At 39.6% G+C, this 19,243-nt stretch overlaps 1 protein-coding gene and 1 long non-coding RNA gene across 2 annotated transcripts in view; one reads left to right on the top strand and one right to left on the bottom strand.

Moving 5' to 3' along the window:
• WBP1 (WW domain binding protein 1) overlaps nt 1–19,036 on the top strand; it is a 498,228-nt gene extending 479,192 nt beyond the window's left edge. Inside the window, exon 4 of the mRNA XM_044064019.1 lies at nt 17,606–19,036. Within this exon, the coding sequence (XP_043919954.1) occupies nt 17,606–18,321 (716 nt within the window). The 3' untranslated portion in view covers nt 18,322–19,036. The remainder of the gene's footprint in view (nt 1–17,605) is intronic.
• Nucleotides 58–4,604, bottom strand: LOC122795714. Its single transcript, XR_006363849.1, has 3 exons — nt 4,525–4,604; nt 4,264–4,266; nt 58–134 (listed from the first exon to the last, which is right to left on the bottom strand). It is a non-coding gene; the product is annotated as an uncharacterized LOC122795714 (long non-coding RNA).
• Nucleotides 19,037–19,243: the final 207 nt, after the last annotated feature.

Genomic DNA, 19,243 nt, shown 5'->3' on the forward strand with positions numbered 1-19,243 from the left:
AAGCTATCTCAAAACAGACCATTTCTAAATGGAAAGGGCATTGCATACGTTTCTGCTACAAGCATCATGGGAAACCGGTACCTGCTAACATTAGGTCCCACTCCACCAGTGCTACAGCTACATCAGCAGCCTTTCTCAGGGGAGTGCCAACCAAGGATATTCTGGAAGCTGCAACTTGGAATTCAGTGCACACCTTCACCAAACACTATCACTTACCTCTATAAGACTAGAGCTGGTTTTGCCACCGCAGTTCTGCAGGGCCTACTAGCTTCTTCTAACTCTGTTTAACTCCACCACCCATCCTTAGCTTTGGGATTCAACCCAAGTGTGATGACAGCAGCAGGGTAACACGATGAACATAGTACAGTTTTGTACCTACCATAAATGTAGATGTTCGAGTGTTCACCCTGCTGCAGTCCAGGTTACCCTCCCTCCCTTCTGAACTAGCTGAACTTATGTATACCACTCTATCCTATACAACCTCTGTGGAGTATTTGCTTGTGCGGATATATATATATATATATATATATATAGGTATATATATATATATATATAGCTATATATATATATATATATATAGCCTACCTATTGGGGGCACCTGACATCTGGGGCAAGAAAAACTGAAGAAAATGGCGTTGGATGCCTCTTATATACCCCTGGCGCACTGACGTCAGGGAAGAAGCGACAGCAACCGACGCCGGACCAAGACTTTGGAACTCAGGCCGACTGCTGGGACCGCCTGATGGCAGGATAACCCAAGTGTGATGACTGCAGCAGGGTAAACACTCGAACATCTACATTTATGGTAGGTACAAAACTGTACTTTCTACAGGCAACACACTTGGAAAGAACTGAAAATGTGAATATGATAAAAGGTTTTAAAGATGGTTATTCAGTGGAATACCTGGAACAGAGGATTACTTCTGTTAATTGCAAGAGGAGCTGCAATAGTGACAGAAAAAGATAAAAAAAGATAATTGCAGATTTGTAGTACTAAAGGGCTACCGGCAGGAAAGGAGGATTACATGTATTTATATTCTACCTAAAGTTGCTATAATGGAGTTCAAGAAAATTCTGGGAGAAATAATCTAATTTCAGCAAGGAATATTACTTCTAGGTGGGGACTGGAATTTGATTTGCAGCAGTGAAAGCTGTGTCTGGGAAGTCCCAGAAGGGAAAATATAACAAAGGAGGATAGATTTTTGAAGAAATTTATGAAAGTATTTGGCATGGAAGGTGTGAATTCAGTACTAGGACTTCAGAGTGAATTTACATATTCCCCAAGATTCAAAAAATGGGCTAGGCTAGGCAGAGTTGTAGGAACATGTGCATTTAATTGGAGGTCGTACTATGTTACCCAGTAACTATTTCAGATCATGCACAAACACTGGGTAATGAAACAAAAATGAGACACTGGTTCTTTCCCAGTTGTCTATTGAAAAGAAAGGAATTTAAGGAATGGGTAGTGGAATTTATTCAGGAACTATTATTAGAGGAAGGTAGAAATTTCTTCTGAAAATATAGTTAGGGAGTAGAGAAAATTGAAGTGGAGTTTAAAAATAAAGTAGAAATTAAAGAAATGGGCATATGATTAAGAAGTATAAAGAATTATTTAGAGGAACTGACAAATGTTGAAGTATTCCAAAATAGAGGGAATCTCACAGAACAGGAAGATGAGCAGCTGCAGAATACTAAACAGAAAATAAAGGATAGGTAGGAAGGGCTATTGCCAAGCTTAGGGAGCTGATGACAAGAGATCCTGTAGAAGTTATTAAAAATATTTCAGAAATTCTATGACAGTCTATATAAAGCAGAGAAATGTGGAAATCAAGAAAAGGTACAAATGGAAATGTTTATGGAAGAATTAAATATGCCAAGGTTAGAGGTAAATGAGGCTCGATTACTGACTGTTGAGATAGGAGAGGAGATTAAAAATGGTGATACAAGAAAGTCCTCAAGAATAGATGGTATTCCTGTATAAGGTTGGAAACTAGGAGGGGAAAAAAAAGGAGGGAAGGTTTTAACAGTATTTTAACAGAAGTACCAACATCCCCGGTGGTAGCTGTAATGCCTAAAGAGGGTAAAGATCCATCAGTTCCAGCTTCATACAGGCCCATTTCAATACTAAACCTTGATTATAAAGTGTTCATCTATAATGGCAAATGTGATGCCATAGATATGGATCAGTGTGGTTTTGTGGAGGGGAAGCAAACATTAACAAAACATTGATGATCCAGAGGGAAGCAGAATGTAAGAAAATACCACTGTTGGTGGGTCTTGATGCAGAGAAAGCATTTGACAGAGTAAGCTGGGACTTTATGAGCAGGGCAATGGAAGCATTTGCATTCCCTAATAAAATTATAAGGTTGATTAGGAGGGGATATATGAGGGATTGGAGGTAGAAATTGAAGTGGGTAGTTCCTCTCTAATTTCTGCTTGAGCAGAGGAACAAGGCAGGGATGTCCTCTTTCTCCTTAGTTTGTATTTTATTTAGAACCACTGGAAAGAAAATAAAGGACTCAGAAATTCAAGGATATAATTGGTATAGTAGTCAAGAAAAGCTGTCTCTATTTGCAGATATTTTATACCTGATAAAACCAGAAAAGGACATTAGTGTTGTGGAACATTTTGAGACAGTTACAGATCTTTTTGGATACAAAATTAACGAAGCTAAAACAAAGGCAATAAATAATGGTAAAATATGTACCCACACACTAATTGGTTCAGTAATGTCCGTATTTATGGGGATATGTTAAAATGAAGCATTTAGGAATACAGATTAAAATGATTCTAGTGTGGCAACTAAAGATGTGTGAAGAGACTAAAACAATAATATAAAAATTGGAAACTCTGTTATATGGATGTGAATAGTAAGGTACAGTAGTTAAAATGTTTAGTCCCTTTAATCTTGTGCACAGGTCAGGCATATTTTTTTATCAACCAGGGGAGAAGTTGTGGATAGCAATTGATAAGTTGAAAGATTTTATCTAGGAGGGGAAGTGGGGTAAATTGATTATTCTAATAGAACATGGCGGATTGGGATTACCCGATTTGAAGGGGTATTTCAGAGCTACACAGTTAAGGCTCTTGTACATCGCACAAGCAGAAACCTATAATTCAAAATGAAAAATGATAATAGTGAAACTGAGGGGGGGGGCTCAAGAAACGAGGAGAAACTGGAATTTTGGATGCAAACCTTTAAGGAAAATAACAGTCATACAGACTATTGTATTCATAAAATAGCAGAAAATATTCTAAGAGCTAAGCCAACATGAGAATGGAGAAAGAAGATTCTGCCGATAGGGATGACTGCAATTGGGGATACAGATAATAGGCAAGAGGGGGCTGGAATTATTTGGAGAAAACTAGCAAATAACTATAGAGGAGAGAGAAAGGTAATAAATGGGAAGGTGCCAATAATTATTTGGACTGTAGGGTGGAGATTGTCTTCCCTATCAAGGATTGTTAGGCAAAGAGAAAGAAATAGGGGGGTCCTAAATGAAAGACCAACACTAGTAGAGTTTAGTAGAATCTAGAGCAGAAGCTACTATTAAAAAAAGGAATAATTAGTAGAGCATATAAAATATTGCATGATAACGAAGAATTAATCTGAGGAAGTTAGAAATGAGAGAAATTGGATAAGCAATTCACAAAGAAACAATGGGGCGATATACGTTTGTCTCCCAAGTATGCAACAAAGTCTAGATTATTTAGGATTCTTGCTTGTAAGTCTTTACATATATATTTTTATACCACAAGTAGACTCCAGGGAGGAAAACCTATTCAGACAAATGGAAAGATTTTGCCTGGAACCAGGCTATCCAAACATTCCTCAGATTCTACAATATTTAACTGAGATGTTGCACAAAGGACTTTCCTTTTCATCTCTTAAGATCCACGCCAGCAATTTCAGCTCATTACAACACGGATCCTCCTTTATTCTCACATCCTCTCCTAAGACAGTACCTCAGAGGGGCTAAGAACATAAGACCAGAGAGCACCAACACCTACTTGGGATCTCAACTTTGTTCTGGAAAAGCTTTCACTGTGAACCAGCTTTTTCAGCTGATTTAAAATTTCTTTCATGGAAAACAGCCCTGCTACTAGCAATAACCTCAGCTAGAAGAGTCTCAGAGCTACAGGCACTAATGGCAGTGGAGCCTTTCCTCATTTTTCATCAAGACAGTCTCTCTAACTAACCCTTCCTTTATGCCAAAGGGTAGTATCCAGTGTGGCCCTAAACTAAACCATTCATTTGCCCACCTTCTTCCCAAATCCCCAGAACAAAAGAGAAAGACTCCTGCACTCTTTGGGCATTCACAGGCAATTACATTACTACTTGGATAAAACTAAGGCTTTCAGAAAATCTGACCAGCTCTTTGTAGCCTATGCTGCAGGAGCACAAGGAAAAGCTATCTCAAAACAGACCATTTCTAAATGGATAGGGCATTGGCTACAAGCATCATGGGAAACCGTACCTGGTCCCACTCCACCAGTGCTACAGCTACATCAGCAGCCTTTCACAGGGGAGTGCCAACCAAGGATATTCTGGAAGCTGCAACTTGGAGTTCAGTGCACACCTTCACCAAACACGATCACTTACCTCTATAAGACTAGAGCTGGTTTTGCCACCGCAGTTCTGCAGGGCCTACTACCTTCTTCTAACTCTGTTTAACTCCACCACCCATCCTTAGCTTTGGGATTCAACCCAGCAGGGTAACACGATGAACATAGTACAGTTTTGTACCTACCATAAATGTAGATGTTCGAGTGTTCACCCTGCTGCAGTCCAGGTTACCCTCCCTCCCTTCTGAACTAGCTGAACTTATGTATACCACTCTATCCTATACAACCTCTGTGGAGTATTTGCTTGTGCCGGATATATATATATATATATATATATATATATATATATATATATATATATATATATATATATATATATATATATATATATATAGCCTAGCTATTGGGGCACCTGACATCTGGGGCAAGAAAAACTGAAGAAAATGGCGTTGGATGCCTCTTATATACCCTGGCGACCAAGACTTTGGAACTCAGGCAGATCTCTGATGGCAGGATAACCCAAGTGTGATGACTGCAGCAGGGTAAACACTCAAACATCTACATTTATGGTAGGTACAAAACTGTACTTTCTACAGGCAACACACTTGGAAAGAACTGAAAATGTGAATATGATAAAAGGTTTTAAAGATGGTTATTCAGTGGAATACCTGGAACAGAGGATTACTTCTGTTAATTGCAAGAGTGGCTGCAATAGTGACAGAAAAAGATAAAAAAAGATAATTGCATATTTGTAGTACTAAGGGGCTACCGGCAAGAAAGGAGGATTACATGTATTTATATTCTACCTAAAGTTGCTATAATGGAGTTCAAGAAAATTCTGGGAGAAATAATCTAATTTCAGCAAGGAATATTACTTCTAGGTGGGGACTGGAATTTGATTTGCAGCAGTGAAAGCTGTGTCTGGGAAGTCCCAGAAGGGAAAATATAACAAAGGAGGATAGATTTTTGAAGAAATTTATGAAAGTATTTGGCATGGAAGGTGTGAATTCAGTACTAGGACTTCAGAATATTCCCCAAGATTCAAAAAATGGGCTAGGCTAGGCAGAGTTGTAGGAACATGTGCATTTAATTGGAGGTCATACTATGTTACCCAATAACTATTTCAGATCATGCACAAACACTGGGTAATGAAACAAAAATGAGACACTGGTTCTTTCCCAGTTGTCTATTGAAAAGAAAGGAATTTAAGGAATGGGTAGTGGAATTTATTCAGGAACTATTATTAGAGGAAGGTAGAAATTTCTTCTGAAAATATAGTTAAGAAAATTGAAGTGGAGTTTAAAAATAAAGTAGAAATTAAAGAAATGGGCATATGATTAAGACGTATAAAGAATTATTTAGAGGAACTGACAAATGTTGAAGTATTCCAAAATAGAGGGAATCTCACAGAACAGGAAGATGAGCAGCTGCAGAATACTAAACAGAAAATAAAGGATAGGTAGGAAGGGCTATTGCCAAGCTTAGGGAGCTGATGACAAGAGATCCTGTATAAGTTATTAAAAATATTTCAGAAATTCTATGACAGTCTATATAAAGCAGAGAAATGTGGAAATCAAGAAAAGGTACAAATGGAAATGTTTATGGAAGAATTAAATATGCCAAGGTTAGAGGTAAATGAGGCTCGATTACTGACTGTTGAGATAGGAGAGGAGATTAAAAATGGTGATACAAGAAAGTCCTCAAGAATAGATGGTATTCCTGTATAAGGTTGGAAGGTTTTAACAGTATTTTAACAGAAGTACCAACATCCCCGGTGGTAGCTGTAATGCCTAAAGAGGGTAAAGATCCATCAGTTCCAGCTTCATACAGGCCCATTTCAATACTAAACCTTGATTATAAAGTGTTCATCTATAATGGCAAATGTGATGCCATAGATATGGATCAGTGTGGTTTTGTGGAGGGGAAGCAAACATTCAACAATATTAACAAAACATTGATGATCCAGAGGGAAGCAGAATGTAAGAAAATACCACTGTTGGTGGGTCTTGATGCAGAGAAAGCATTTGACAGAGTAAGCTGGGACTTTATGAGCAGGGCAATGGAAGCATTTGCATTCCCTAATAAAATTATAAGGTTGATTAGGAGGGGATATATGAGGGATTGGAGGTAGAAATTGAAGTGGGTAGTTCCTCTCTAATTTCTGCTTGAGCAGAGGAACAAGGCAGGGATGTCCTCTTTCTCCTTAGTTTGTATTTTATTTAGAACCACTGGAAAGAAAATAAAGGACTCAGAAATTCAAGGATATAATTGGTATAGTAGTCAAGAAAAGCTGTCTCTATTTGCAGATATTTTATACCTGATAAAACCAGAAAAGGACATTAGTGTTGTGGAACATTTTGAGACAGTTTCAGATCTTTTTGGATACAAAATTAACGAAGCTAAAACAAAGGCAATAAATAATGGTAAAATATGTACCCACACACTAATTGGTTCAGTAATGTCCGTATTTATGGGGATATGTTAAAATGAAGCATTTAGGAATACAGATTAAAATGATTCTAGTGTGGCAACTAAAGATGTGTGAAGAGACTAAAACAATAATATAAAAATTGGAAACTCTGTTATATGGATGTGAATAGTAAGGTACAGTAGTTAAAATGTTTAGTCCCTTTAATCTTGTGCACAGGTCAGGCATATTTTTTTTATCAACCAGGGGAGAAGTTGTGGATAGCAATTGATAAGTTGAAAGATTTTATCTAGGAGGGGAAGTGGGGTAAATTGATTATTCTAATAGAACATGGCGGATTGGGATTACCCGATTTGAAGGGGTATTTCAGAGCTACACAGTTAAGGCTCTTGTACAGAAACCTATAATTCAAAATGAAAAATGATAATGGTGAAACTGAGGGGGGGACTCAAGAAACGAGGAGAAACTGGAATTTTGGATGCAAACCTTTAAGGAAAATAACAGTCATACAGACTATTGTATTCATAAAATAGCAGAAAATATTCTAAGAGCTAAGCCAACATGAGAATGGAGAAAGAAGATTCTGCCGATAGGGATGACTGCAATTGGGGATACAGATAATAGGCAAGAGGGGGCTGGAATTATTTGGAGAAAACTAGCAAATAACTATAGAGGAGAGAGAAAGGTAATAAATGGGAAGGTGCCAATAATTATTTGGACTGTAGGGTGGAGATTGTCTTCCCTATCAAGGATTGATAGGCAAAGAGAAAGAAATAGGGGGGTCCTAAATGAAAGACCAACACTAGTAGAGTTTAGTAGAATCTAGAGCAGAAGCTACTATTAAAAAAAGGAATAATTAGTAGAGCATATAAAATATTGCATGATAACGAAGAATTAATCTGAGGAAGTTAGAAATGAGAGAAATTGGATAAGCAATTCACAAAGAAACAATGGGGCGATATACGTTTGTCTCCCAAGTATGCAACAAAGTCTAGATTGTTTAGGATTCTTGCTTGTAAGTCTTTACATATATATTTTTATACCACAAGTAGACTCCAGGGAGATGTTCTTCGTTTTCCATTGCTGCAGTCCTTACTATTGGGTATAGTCCGCGTCCAGTCGGCCCGAATACCAGAGAGTTGACGCCGTATAAGGCTGGCGTCCGGTCAGGAAGCATTAGGCTGGGCGTCAGGGCGCATTAGACCCAGTTAGGGTACTAATGCGCATGACCGACGTCATATCCTCAGTCTTTTTTGCCGCATGGTCCGATGCAGAAGCAGTTTTGCGAGTGCAGGTTGGCGTTCTGAAATATTTCCGAAACCGGAGTTTCAGACCGAAACAGAGTTGGGGAACATTTTGGTTTTTTCTTGCCTCAGTATTTTACCGGATGTCAGAAAAAGTGAATAACTTTACTTCTTGTGGGAAACAGATACCTCATAGGGATTACCATACCTTGTGTATACCTTGTTTAGGGCCTGAGCACGACGTTGTTGGTTGTGTGCTAGGTTTAACAAACGCACTATTAAGAGGAGGTTAGACTGTGCCAGGTTAGTGTTTGGGAAGCTGCAATTATAAAATGCCGTCGGATGCTCACGCCCCGTCATTCCGAAGCCAAGGACAAAACAGTGAAGCCTAGGGTTGATGAACCGCAGTGACGTCGGTTCTTTAGAAGGCTCAGTGGAGCCAGAGGTTTTGCCGGGAGTTTCTATGGAGTCTCAGGCAGAAACTTTACTGTTACAGGATGTGCCTTCTCAGGAGGTAGGCCAGGCTGAGGGGGCTTCTCAGGTGACTGTTCTTCCCTCTCTTCCCAAGGTAGTTAGAGCCTCTCCTTCTGTTGCCAAAACTTCTTTGAGAGGTAGGCCTAGTTCAGCTTCAGTGGGGGCTTCTCCTAGCATTTCGGGTTCTGTACCTAAGAAACATATGCTTAAAATGGCAGAAGATTTGATTACTATGATTAGAGGTTCTATGCCCCGCCTGATAAGAGGCCTAGGGTGGAACCGAGTTTGATAGTTTTGAACAGTGTTCAGAGGCTTCAGAGTCTTCAAAGGAAGACTTGCAGGAGTATCCTACTTATTCTGATTCTGATGTGGATGATTCCACTCCTACAGCTTCTCCTCCTGAGGATTTCTCATTTTCAGAGACTCTGCATTCCATGAGGGAGCACTTTAAATGGGAAGGCCAGGATTACTCTGATTCCAGGAAAAGGCTTAGGGAATTCTTGTTTTTGCCCCAGCATAGGCCCTTAGCTATTCCTCCTGTGTTGAATGTGGTGGAAGATGTTTTTGCAGAGGCTTCCCTGAATCCTGACTCTTTGCCTCCTGCTCCTGTTAAGCCTGATAGGTACCCTATAAGTATTTGTTTAAGAGTCCTAGGGCGGACCCAGAAACTATTTCTCAAGGGCCTAAAGGTGTTAAGGCTTCTGTGGTTAAAAATCCTGTTCCCACTGATAAAGAGGCAAGGGCCTTGGATAGGTGGGGAAAGAAAGTGTATACTTCTTCCACTCTAGCCATGAGTTGAATTGTCAGTTTCACATGCTAAAATATCAGAATTATCTCCTTTCACAATTAAAATCTAAGGTGGATGCTTTGAAGGTATTGAGTGTAAAGAGTTGCTGGACTTGGTTCATGTGTCTGAGCAAGTGGGTAAGCATTCTTTGCAATGTGGTTTTGATGCTGTACAGGCCTCCTCGAGGGTGGCTGCTACTAGTTCTGTTCTTCGCAGGCATGCCTGGTTGAAGGATCAGAATTTAGCTGAGCATGTTAAGACAAGGATTTTGGATGCTCCTTTACAGTCTGATGTGTTGTTTGGATCGCCTGTGGAAGCAGTTCTAAAGAAAATGGAGGACAAAGCTAAGTCTATGCAAACTGTTAAAGATTTTGCAGGTGCAGCCGTTTAGTAGAAATTGGCCTGCTAAGGGGTGGACATATCCTGCTTATGATTCCCAGTCTAGGGGTAGGTCTAGACGTGGTAGGGGCAGGGCTCAAGGTTCTTTTAGGCCTAGAACAGGGAGTTCACCTGCTCAGACTTCTGGTGAGGGCAGGGGTCAGTCCTTTCAGAACAGACCCAATGACCTGTCTTTTCAGCTGCCAGTAGATTCTCGTCTGGCAGCTCCTTTGGGAGGAAGACTGTCTCTTTTCAAAGAAAATTGGGATTTAATTACTCCAGACAAATGGGTGTTGGATATCATTCACCACGGTTACAGATTTTATTTCCATACAATGCCCCTTTCAAAGGCATGCCACCTCCTCCACAAAGAAAGGAGGCTCACAAGCAAGTTTCTCAGTTACTCCAGATGGGGCCATTCAGCCAGTCCCTGTATCAGAAAGGCCTAGGATTTTATTCTCGCCTGTTCCTAGTACCAAAGAAGGGGAACACGGGAGACCAATTTTGGATTTATCTCTCCTCAACACTTTTCTGGACATTCCCAAGTTCAAGATGTTGACGTTACAACAGCTTTTACCTCTGCTGGGCAAAGATCACTGGATGGTAACTTTAGATCTCAAGGAAGCTTACCTTCATGTGCCTATAAGGCTAAGTTGCAGGAAGTATCTGCGGTTTCGAGCTGGAAATTCTCATTATCAGTTCTCTGCATTGCCCTTTGGCTTATCTACTGCCCAGAGTATTCACAAAGGTTCTGGCTCCAGTGATAGCTTACTTCAGGCTTCAAGGAATTCAAATCTATCCTTACTTGGACGACTGCCTGATTCTGGCTCAAGAAAAGGAAGACCTTCTACAGCATCTGGAATATGTTATAGCAGTGCTAAGATGCCTAGGGTATTCTGTGAACGAAATAAAGTCCAGTCTAGTACCCTCTCAAGACATGTGCTTTCTGGGTGTGAGACTGAATACAGCAGCCCAGATGGCCTTTTAACCCCGGACAAACAAAAGAGTCTGTCACTTTACTTCCATCAACTATCTCATCAGTCCGTGCTGACTGCAAGGACAGTCCTTCAAGCATTAGGGTTCATGGCATCTTGTATTCTGGTGCTTCCCAATGCCAAACTGCATATGAGGAAGCTACAATGGTATCTCAAAAAATGTATGGACACAGCACTGCCAGGATTTGGACACTGTCATTCAAATAATACCTTGCCTTCAAAAAGAATTCTTGTGGTGGGCTCAGGAATGTCACCTAAACAAGGGACTCTCTGTGACCCGGCCAGAGGCAAGTCAGATTTTAACGACAGATGCCTCGGACATTGCTTGGGGAGCTCATCTAAATGGAAAGTGGATACAAGACAAGTGGCCTGCCAGACTACAGCATCTACATATCAACATGAAGGAGATGTTAGCAGTCCAGTTTGCATTAATGGCTTTCAAGGAGTTACTTCTTCCAGGGCAGGTGTTGATTCTAACAGACAACACAACTGTCATGTGGTACATCAACAAGCAAGGGGAACACATTCTTATCCTCTATGCAGGCAAGCAATGATTTTATGGGAGACTGCGCTAAGCTTGCAACTAACTCTTCAGGCAAGGTTTCTGCCAGGAGCACAGAACTCCTTAGCAGATGTGTTAAGCAGACAAATCATGGATCCCCACGAGTGGAAACTGGATCTTCATGTATTTCAGAAATTGACAGTGTCATGGGGAACTCCAGACATAGATCTGTTCGCTTCTCCACTAAACCACCAGCTGCCAAAGTATTGCACAAAGGGGTTTCATCACACAGCTTGGAAAGTGGATGCTCTGTCTTTCAGTTGGAAAAACCTTCATGTGTATGCCTTTCCACCTCTGCCTCTTCTTCCAAAGGTACTATTAAAGGTCAGACAAGACAGGCCAAGGATGATTTTGATAGCTCCAGATTGGCCTCGCAACACTGGTACCCACTACTGTCTGGTAAAGAAGCCTCCATGGCCTTTACCTCTGATTCCTCATCTGTTATCTCAGAAGGACGGTCATCTGCTCAATGTCAAGCTTCACTCTCTTCATCTAACAGCCTGGCATATTCTGTGTTGAAACACAGCAGGTCTCAACTTCCTCAACAAGTTTTAAATGTGATTATGGAAGCTAGAAGACCTAGTACAAGGAGAGTGTACGCAGAAAAATGGAAGAGATTTTTATTTTGGAGTACAGCAAAGAATTTGGAGATTTCTGAGCCTAATTTGAGTGTGGCTCTTCAATATCTTACTGAGTTATTGGACAAAGGTTTGTCCTTCTCTTCCATTAAGATTCATGCTGCAGCAATTTCAGCTCACTATGATTGTGACCCACCTTTGTTTTCATCCTTTGTTCAAGCAGTTTCTTAGAGGGGCAAAGAATATAAGACCCCCGAGAGCTCCTACTCCTGCTTGGGATCTCTATTTTGTGTTGGAAAAACTTACTCTACAACCTTTTGAGCCTGCAGCTACTGCTGAATTGAAATACTTGTCATGGAAGACTGCTTTTCTGTTGGCTATTACTTCTGCAAGAAGGGTGTCTGAGTTGCAGGCCCTTATGGCAGTAGAGCCCTTTTGATTTTCCATAAGGATAGGGTATCATTACGCACTAATCCTTCCTTTATGCCTAAGGTGGTTTCTAGTGTGGCTTTAAACCAAACTATTCATTTGCCTACGCTTTATGCAGACCCTCAAAATAAAGGGGAAAAGATTTTGCACACTTTAGATGTACACAGGCAATTGCGTTATTATTTAAGCAGGACTAAGGATTTTAGGCAGTCTCAGCAGTTGTTTGTTTCTTTTGCTTTGAGTTCACAGGGCAAGCCTGTGTCAAAACAAACTATTTCTAGGTGGATTGGCTTTTGCATTGCATTTTGTTATTCCCATCATGGCAAGGAGATTCCAGCTGGGATTAGGCCTCATTCCACTAGGGCTACTGCCACTTCAACAGCATTTCTAAGGGGTGGCAACTAAGGATATTTTGGAAGCAGCTACTTGGAGTTCAGTGCATACTTTCTCTAAGCATTATCACCTTCCTATCTACTCTAAGTCTAGGGCTGGTTTTGCCACAGCTGTTTTGCAAGGCATGTTGTCAGCTCCTGCTTCTTTATGATTTGCCAGCCTCCCTTACCTCTGCTTTGGGATTCTACCCAATAGTAAGGACTGCAGCAATGGAAAACGAAGAACATAGTACAGTTTTGTACCTACCATAAATGTAGATGTTCGAGGATTCCATTGCTGCAGTCCAACTCCTTCCCCTCTGTGTTTAGGGGTGGTTGTGTAGGTGAGTTTACATGCTTATATTTTTGTATATATTCTTGTATATATTGTACATGTTTTTGGTGCAGGTATTTTGGGACTTGTCTTTTTAGGGTCTTCTGACATCTGGGGCAAGAAAAGACTGAGGATATGATGTCGGTCATGCGCATTAGTACCCTGACGATACTCTGGTATTCGGGCCGACTGGACGCGGACTATACCCAATAGTAAGGACTGCAGCAATGGAATCCTCGAACATCTACATTTATGGTAGGTACAAAACTGTACTTTTTCCTCACGTAGACAGCAAATGTTGGAGGTATGATGGAGAAGAAAGAAGCAACTGGGAACATATTTTCTGGGAGTGTAATGAGTTGGCAGATTTTAAAGATCCCTGCAGACAATTCTGTCAGGGATACTTGGTGATCAAATTGATGTAACTAGGAAAATCATTTTTCTGAGCTATGATACAGAATTGGAATTGCCTAGACATAGTAAGGCATTGCTAAGTCTAATTATGGTGGCTGCAAAAAAAAAAAAAAAAAAAAAGCAAAGACTAAACCAGCTGTACTAAAAGTAGTTAATATAGTAACCGAGATACAGCAACTGGAATTGGGATCTTTAGAAAGAGTATGAGCAAATTACATAGGAAAAATTGAATTGTGTGAACAGTACATACAGGGGAGAAATTAGGTTTAAAAGAAGGTAGGATTTGAATGAGCTATGTAATGTTTGACAGTGGTTGGGCAAATTATAAATTGATGTATAATGTGTGAAACTAAAATTATGTCAGTGTGGTTTGTTATCTAAAATGCTTGCAACTAGGATTGTATTATGGTTTGTTTTCATTAATATAAATGTATAATTGTCTGTCATAAGTGATAATTTAATAGATATTTCTTGTTTTTAAAAAATGGTAAACCACACCAAGTTGCAGCCTTCTGTCTTACTCTTTCTAGACTAGTACTCAGAGGAGGTGTAGGCTGACTGTCTTTGTTTTTTCCAGGATAATAGGTCTGTATCCCTGTGTTAGGAAAGGCTAGTCTGTGTCAGGGTGTCAGTAGAGCTCTAGGAGTCTTGTGGGTGATTCCTTTGTGTCACAAATACTAGTGCAGCAGTGATTCTACTCAAACATCAATTGTCAGTGGTATGTTTATTCACCTAAATGTACTTGTCTATCCCTTACTAATCTAAATCATGCTTACATTTTTAGATTTCTGTCTCAAACAGGTCCCTGTCATCGCTTTCAACCTCTTAGCACAAGAAATTGGGACAAATTTTAAATATTATTCTTGTATATAAACTTAGAACATTGCAAGAATAGGTTTTTTGTTTCCATTCATTCTCTGAGAGGTATAAAGTCTGAAACTCAAATATCTGTCATTATTTAGCAAATTCAGCCTTCGCTGGTCTGCCAGAAAAAAACTCAATTTTTATAAAGAATAGATCAAAAATGTGAGGCAAAAATCTGGACAGTTGAGTGGTATAGTACCCATACAGAACACTGGCCTGTAAACTAACATTCTGCAAAAATAAGCTAAGCCTTCCTACGCCACAATTTGAATCACCAGAAATAGTTACCCAAGAAGTGTAGTGAGACAGAAGTATCCCTATCTGAAGCTTTATTTGAACCAGTCTTTTAGGGCCTGCTTGAGATATAATTATGCCATTTCATTCAATAAATATTTTGGGAGGCGATTTCTGCCACAGGAACAAGATTAAAATGATGTGAAATGTCGGGGAAAATTTGAGGAATCACACAACTGGGAGTCCAGAAGGAAAAGAAGAGGGATCCAGGTAGGTTTAAGTGCACATGGCTATATCCTAAAGTTCGCAGTAGCTCTGCAAAGTTCCACACAAGTAAGAAGCCCCTTCTCATGAAGGATATTACCATGTATCTGTTAATGTCCTACATGCCACAAAAGGGGTGCATGTGAGAAAGAGGAGGGAATTGATTGGGAACAATGTATTTAAGTTCCACTATGGTTTTATGGTCGGTGCATAATCCTGGCCATATGCAGATCATAAAATTTCTGACATCCTCAGTGAAACTGTAAGAATATCCTCCTTGTAATCATGTATTTTACATCCAATTAAAACAAAACTCTTTCCTCTCCATATTGAAAAGCAATTTGGATCTGTTGATGGGGGAAGGGAAAATGTACCCCAGGACCGCTCAGATGAACAGAGGCAGCTCCTAAATGCTTCATCCTTTGTATTGGTCCCCTCAAACTGTGTATGATGTGATCTCTGTTATTCTCAGTAGGGGATAATGTATAATTTACCATGGTATGAATAAAGCTAATCTAACACCAAATGAGTTAAGTTAATTTGGGCACCAAAAGGGAAATTGGCCAGGCTTAAAATGCCCTGCAAAGGCAGTTAGCCTGGTACGTACCTGTGGAAATATACACTGGCAAACACATCTTGTAGCAGTGTTCTCAGAATATGGAATGGCCAATGGTGTGAAGTCCAAGTGTAATCTAGTATGCTGCTTTTGAATTTGCATAGTAATGTAAAATCTCTAACAGAATGAAGCCAAGTCTGTTTCATTTTCAGTGCGTGTAACTGAGTACTGATCTCTAAATTGTCCAAAACTTTATTTTCAGACTCTTCCTAGTCATGACCAAGCCACAGTGGCACAAAGGCAAGGTTAAATGCAGTTATATGGATGTTTTAGAGTTGTCAGGCACCCCACATTTTTTCTTTTGTCAGTGGAGAAAGAACATGCACATAATCATCCTGTAACAGAATATTGGCTGTCTTGTGATAGTATGTATTCTAAATTTTATAAACTTTTTGAACAGTTCACTGTCAATTCAAGTAACGTAAATGGTCTTTTTAGCTGTGTAAGAGAATCTTGCTCTTAGGTTAACTCCAAAACTCTCCTTTCAAATTTAGAACATCAAAACTAACTAAGCAAGAATAGAAATTGCCATAGAATCAGCCTACAGAATCTTGTAGGAAAAAGACTGGTCATGTACACTGAGAAGGAAAAGGAGCATCTGCATGTTGTTTGTTTTGGTTTTATCAGGGGAAATAACCTAAATTGTCTTTACATTGTAAAATGTCAGTCCACATTCCTAAAAGTTCATAGTTAAAATTTATATAGTCTACCTTTCAACATTACAACCCTTCTGCAGGAAGTATTAATGAACCTGAACTTGACTAAACTGTTTACAAGAGAATATTTGGTACTACTGAATACAGTACATACTTTATGGAGTGCAGTCATGCAGGATTGAACAAAAGCAGCTGAAATTTCAGTTGCTGTGTAATAGCTTTAACACAATCTTATTCTGTTTGCTGCTGTAGACAGTTTTAGCCATTTGGAAAAGAAGTGCAGTGTGTGAAGCTGGCAAAGCTTATTAGGGAGAGTTAGAACTGTTAGACTGTAAGTGACAGAGGGCTTCATTTATGCAGACAAATAAAAAGGTGGAATGGCCAGTGAGAAAGCATTGGGATCTGAAGATCTGCGAGGTCTGTGAAACTGTTCAGGAGAAGCTAGTCAGTGTAAGGCCTTGTAGTGGTCTTTGTAAAGAAGCTTATTCAGTATTGAGCTCACAAGAAAAGTAGGTCTTTGTTGGAAGCCAGCCTGCTTGCCTAATGTAGTTTGATAACTTGAGTTCCTAGCTTAACTGAGCAGCACACAATACTCCACACAGAAATAAACATGAATAATTGGATCAGGACAAAAATGTATTGCCTGCCATCCATCCAGCGTTTGCAAAGTAACATTTTTCAATACAGTGATGGATTGTCTACCTTGATTTCTACTTGCCAGATATTTATACTTCATCATTTTATCGCCCACATATTTTAAACATAACATTTTGAATGCAGTGAAGGACTTCTTTACTTTCTACTTGTCAGTGATTGTATGCATTTGTCATTCATGCATTTTTCAGCCATTATTGCAGTGCTGCTTTAGAGCAAGCCAGTGTTCAGCACTGACAGATGTGTTGTGCAAAAGTATATGTAGCTGCATCTGACGTCATGGGGTCTGACTGACTTTGTTTAAAAGAAATTTTACTGGAAGCTTAACTGTTTCTACACTAGGATCTCTCTAGTGTTTTCTCCTTTGCAGGTATTTTCACTTAGGCTAGTGAAAGTGCACCTCAGCAGTATTTTAATATAGGATTAGGTTGTCTTTAAGTACTTTAGGAGCCATTTCCATTCTCAACCTAGTCAGTTTTGGGGTCTTGCATACCTCCTAGACAACAGTATTTTGTTCTTATCCAGAGTTTACCCGTCACAAGAAATTTATAGTTAGTTAATTTAGAAATAAAGATGGTAATGAAGATGCCACCTTTCTTTGCTTAGTTATTGGACTTTAAATATAGCATTCCAGTTAACTTTTGAAAACTGTATGGACAGAATAATGCATTGATTTTCATTCACCATTTGTATGCTAATCTTGCACACCATTTTCACTTTTCAGTTTGTCATGATTGTTGATTTGTTTTGTCCACAGGACTTCTAGCTTCATTGAAGTTACCAGCATATGAAGAAGTAGCTGACCATCCCAGCACTCCTCCTCCACCATACAGTGCTGTCCTTGCACAGGTCAGTGGGCACTATGCTCACCCTGGGCCCAGTGTCCTGACACCTTCTCAAAGTTCAGATAACTACACCAGCTGTTCTTGTGAATCAAGTTCTGTCACTTCACCTAGCAGCACTTCCTTCTCTGTACAGGTCACAGATGAAACTGAAACCAGCAACGAAACAACTCCCACTGATGTTGAAACAAGACCTGACAGTGGTGATATGGTGAGTACTACCCATGAAGAAGCCCCTGCTGAGGCTGCTACAGCAGATCCATCACAGAAGGAGCCAGGACTGTCAAAACATGCCCTTTTTTCTTCAAATATAGATTTTTTTGAGGCAGATTGCCATAGATGTTCAGATGTGGAGGAAGAAGGTGAAGACGAAGATGAGGGTCATTTCAGACACCGCCGACTAACAGGAGATTCAGGAATTGAAGTATGCCATTGCAAAGTTGATGTTGATGATAGTGATGAAGATTGTGCCAGAGAGGACACCCAGTTCCTCCATGATAGCCCTGGGTGTTCAAGTAATTTAAAATCTGAATCCCAACAGCCCAGCTCACCACGGCCATCAAGACCTGACAGCTTAAATGGACTGAACAGCAGCTCAGTCTCCAGTGCAGCTGCTGTCCAGCCTGTTTGAAGAAATGTGCAACAAGAGTGAGGCTGAAAATCTGCCCAAGGTTCTTACTATAGAGCTTCATGTAAGCATATACAGCCAGAGCTGTGAAATATGCTCATTGGTAACCATTGACCACTGTAGGTAGTTGGTTGGACTGTTAATGTAAGGCCAAGCTACGTGTAGTTGGCATTTGTGTAGCAGAACCGAAAAGAAGAATGAGGTTAAGAGTTTGTTTAATGCCATTCATTCAGTCCATACTGCTGCCTAAGTTTTACACTGACTGGGAGACTCAAAATAGTTAACTTCCGTTATATATAAAATGAACAAAGAAATAAAAATGTTGAATTCATGTAATCAGCCAAGCTTTCCTATAGAGAGTGGTGTATACTACCTTTCTGCCACAGAGATGATTTGTTAAAGTCCTAGAAAGGACTATGAATTTGATGTTTAATATATTTTATATCATATAAGCTGTATTGAGATTTATCTACTGTTAAGATCATGTGTATTTATAGAGATGCAGTAACACGTCAGTTGTCAGATGCTTACTGGTGGGAAACAACTTATCCCCTGCATCTTTTGTATGGAAAAACTAAATAGAACAGTGCTTCCTGCATATTAGAATACGTGGTCCATCTCAAAAAGTGTACCCCATTATTCCTAGATCATTATTTCGAGCTTCTTACTGATGTTCTGGAATCTGTGACTACACCATGAATAAAGTAAATCAAAATGAGACTTGGTAAATAGCTTTACTGTTTGGATACTCATGGTCTAGGGTCTTGTAATTTTTATATACAGGCAGTTATAACAATATTAAAATGGTTCTCTTGTGGTTAGAAGTTGTTTTCTGTCTTATATTTCTTGTGATTTTGATTGGACTAGTCTGGTACATTCAGGAGCAAAAATAATAGCTTCAAATGTTCAGATTTTTTATTGCCAC

The sequence above is a fragment of the Protopterus annectens genome, chromosome 2.part2 (genome assembly GCF_019279795.1).
Source record: "Protopterus annectens isolate FY-2018-M chromosome 2.part2, PAN1.0, whole genome shotgun sequence".
NCBI classification, from domain to species: Eukaryota; Metazoa; Chordata; order Ceratodontiformes; family Protopteridae; genus Protopterus; species Protopterus annectens.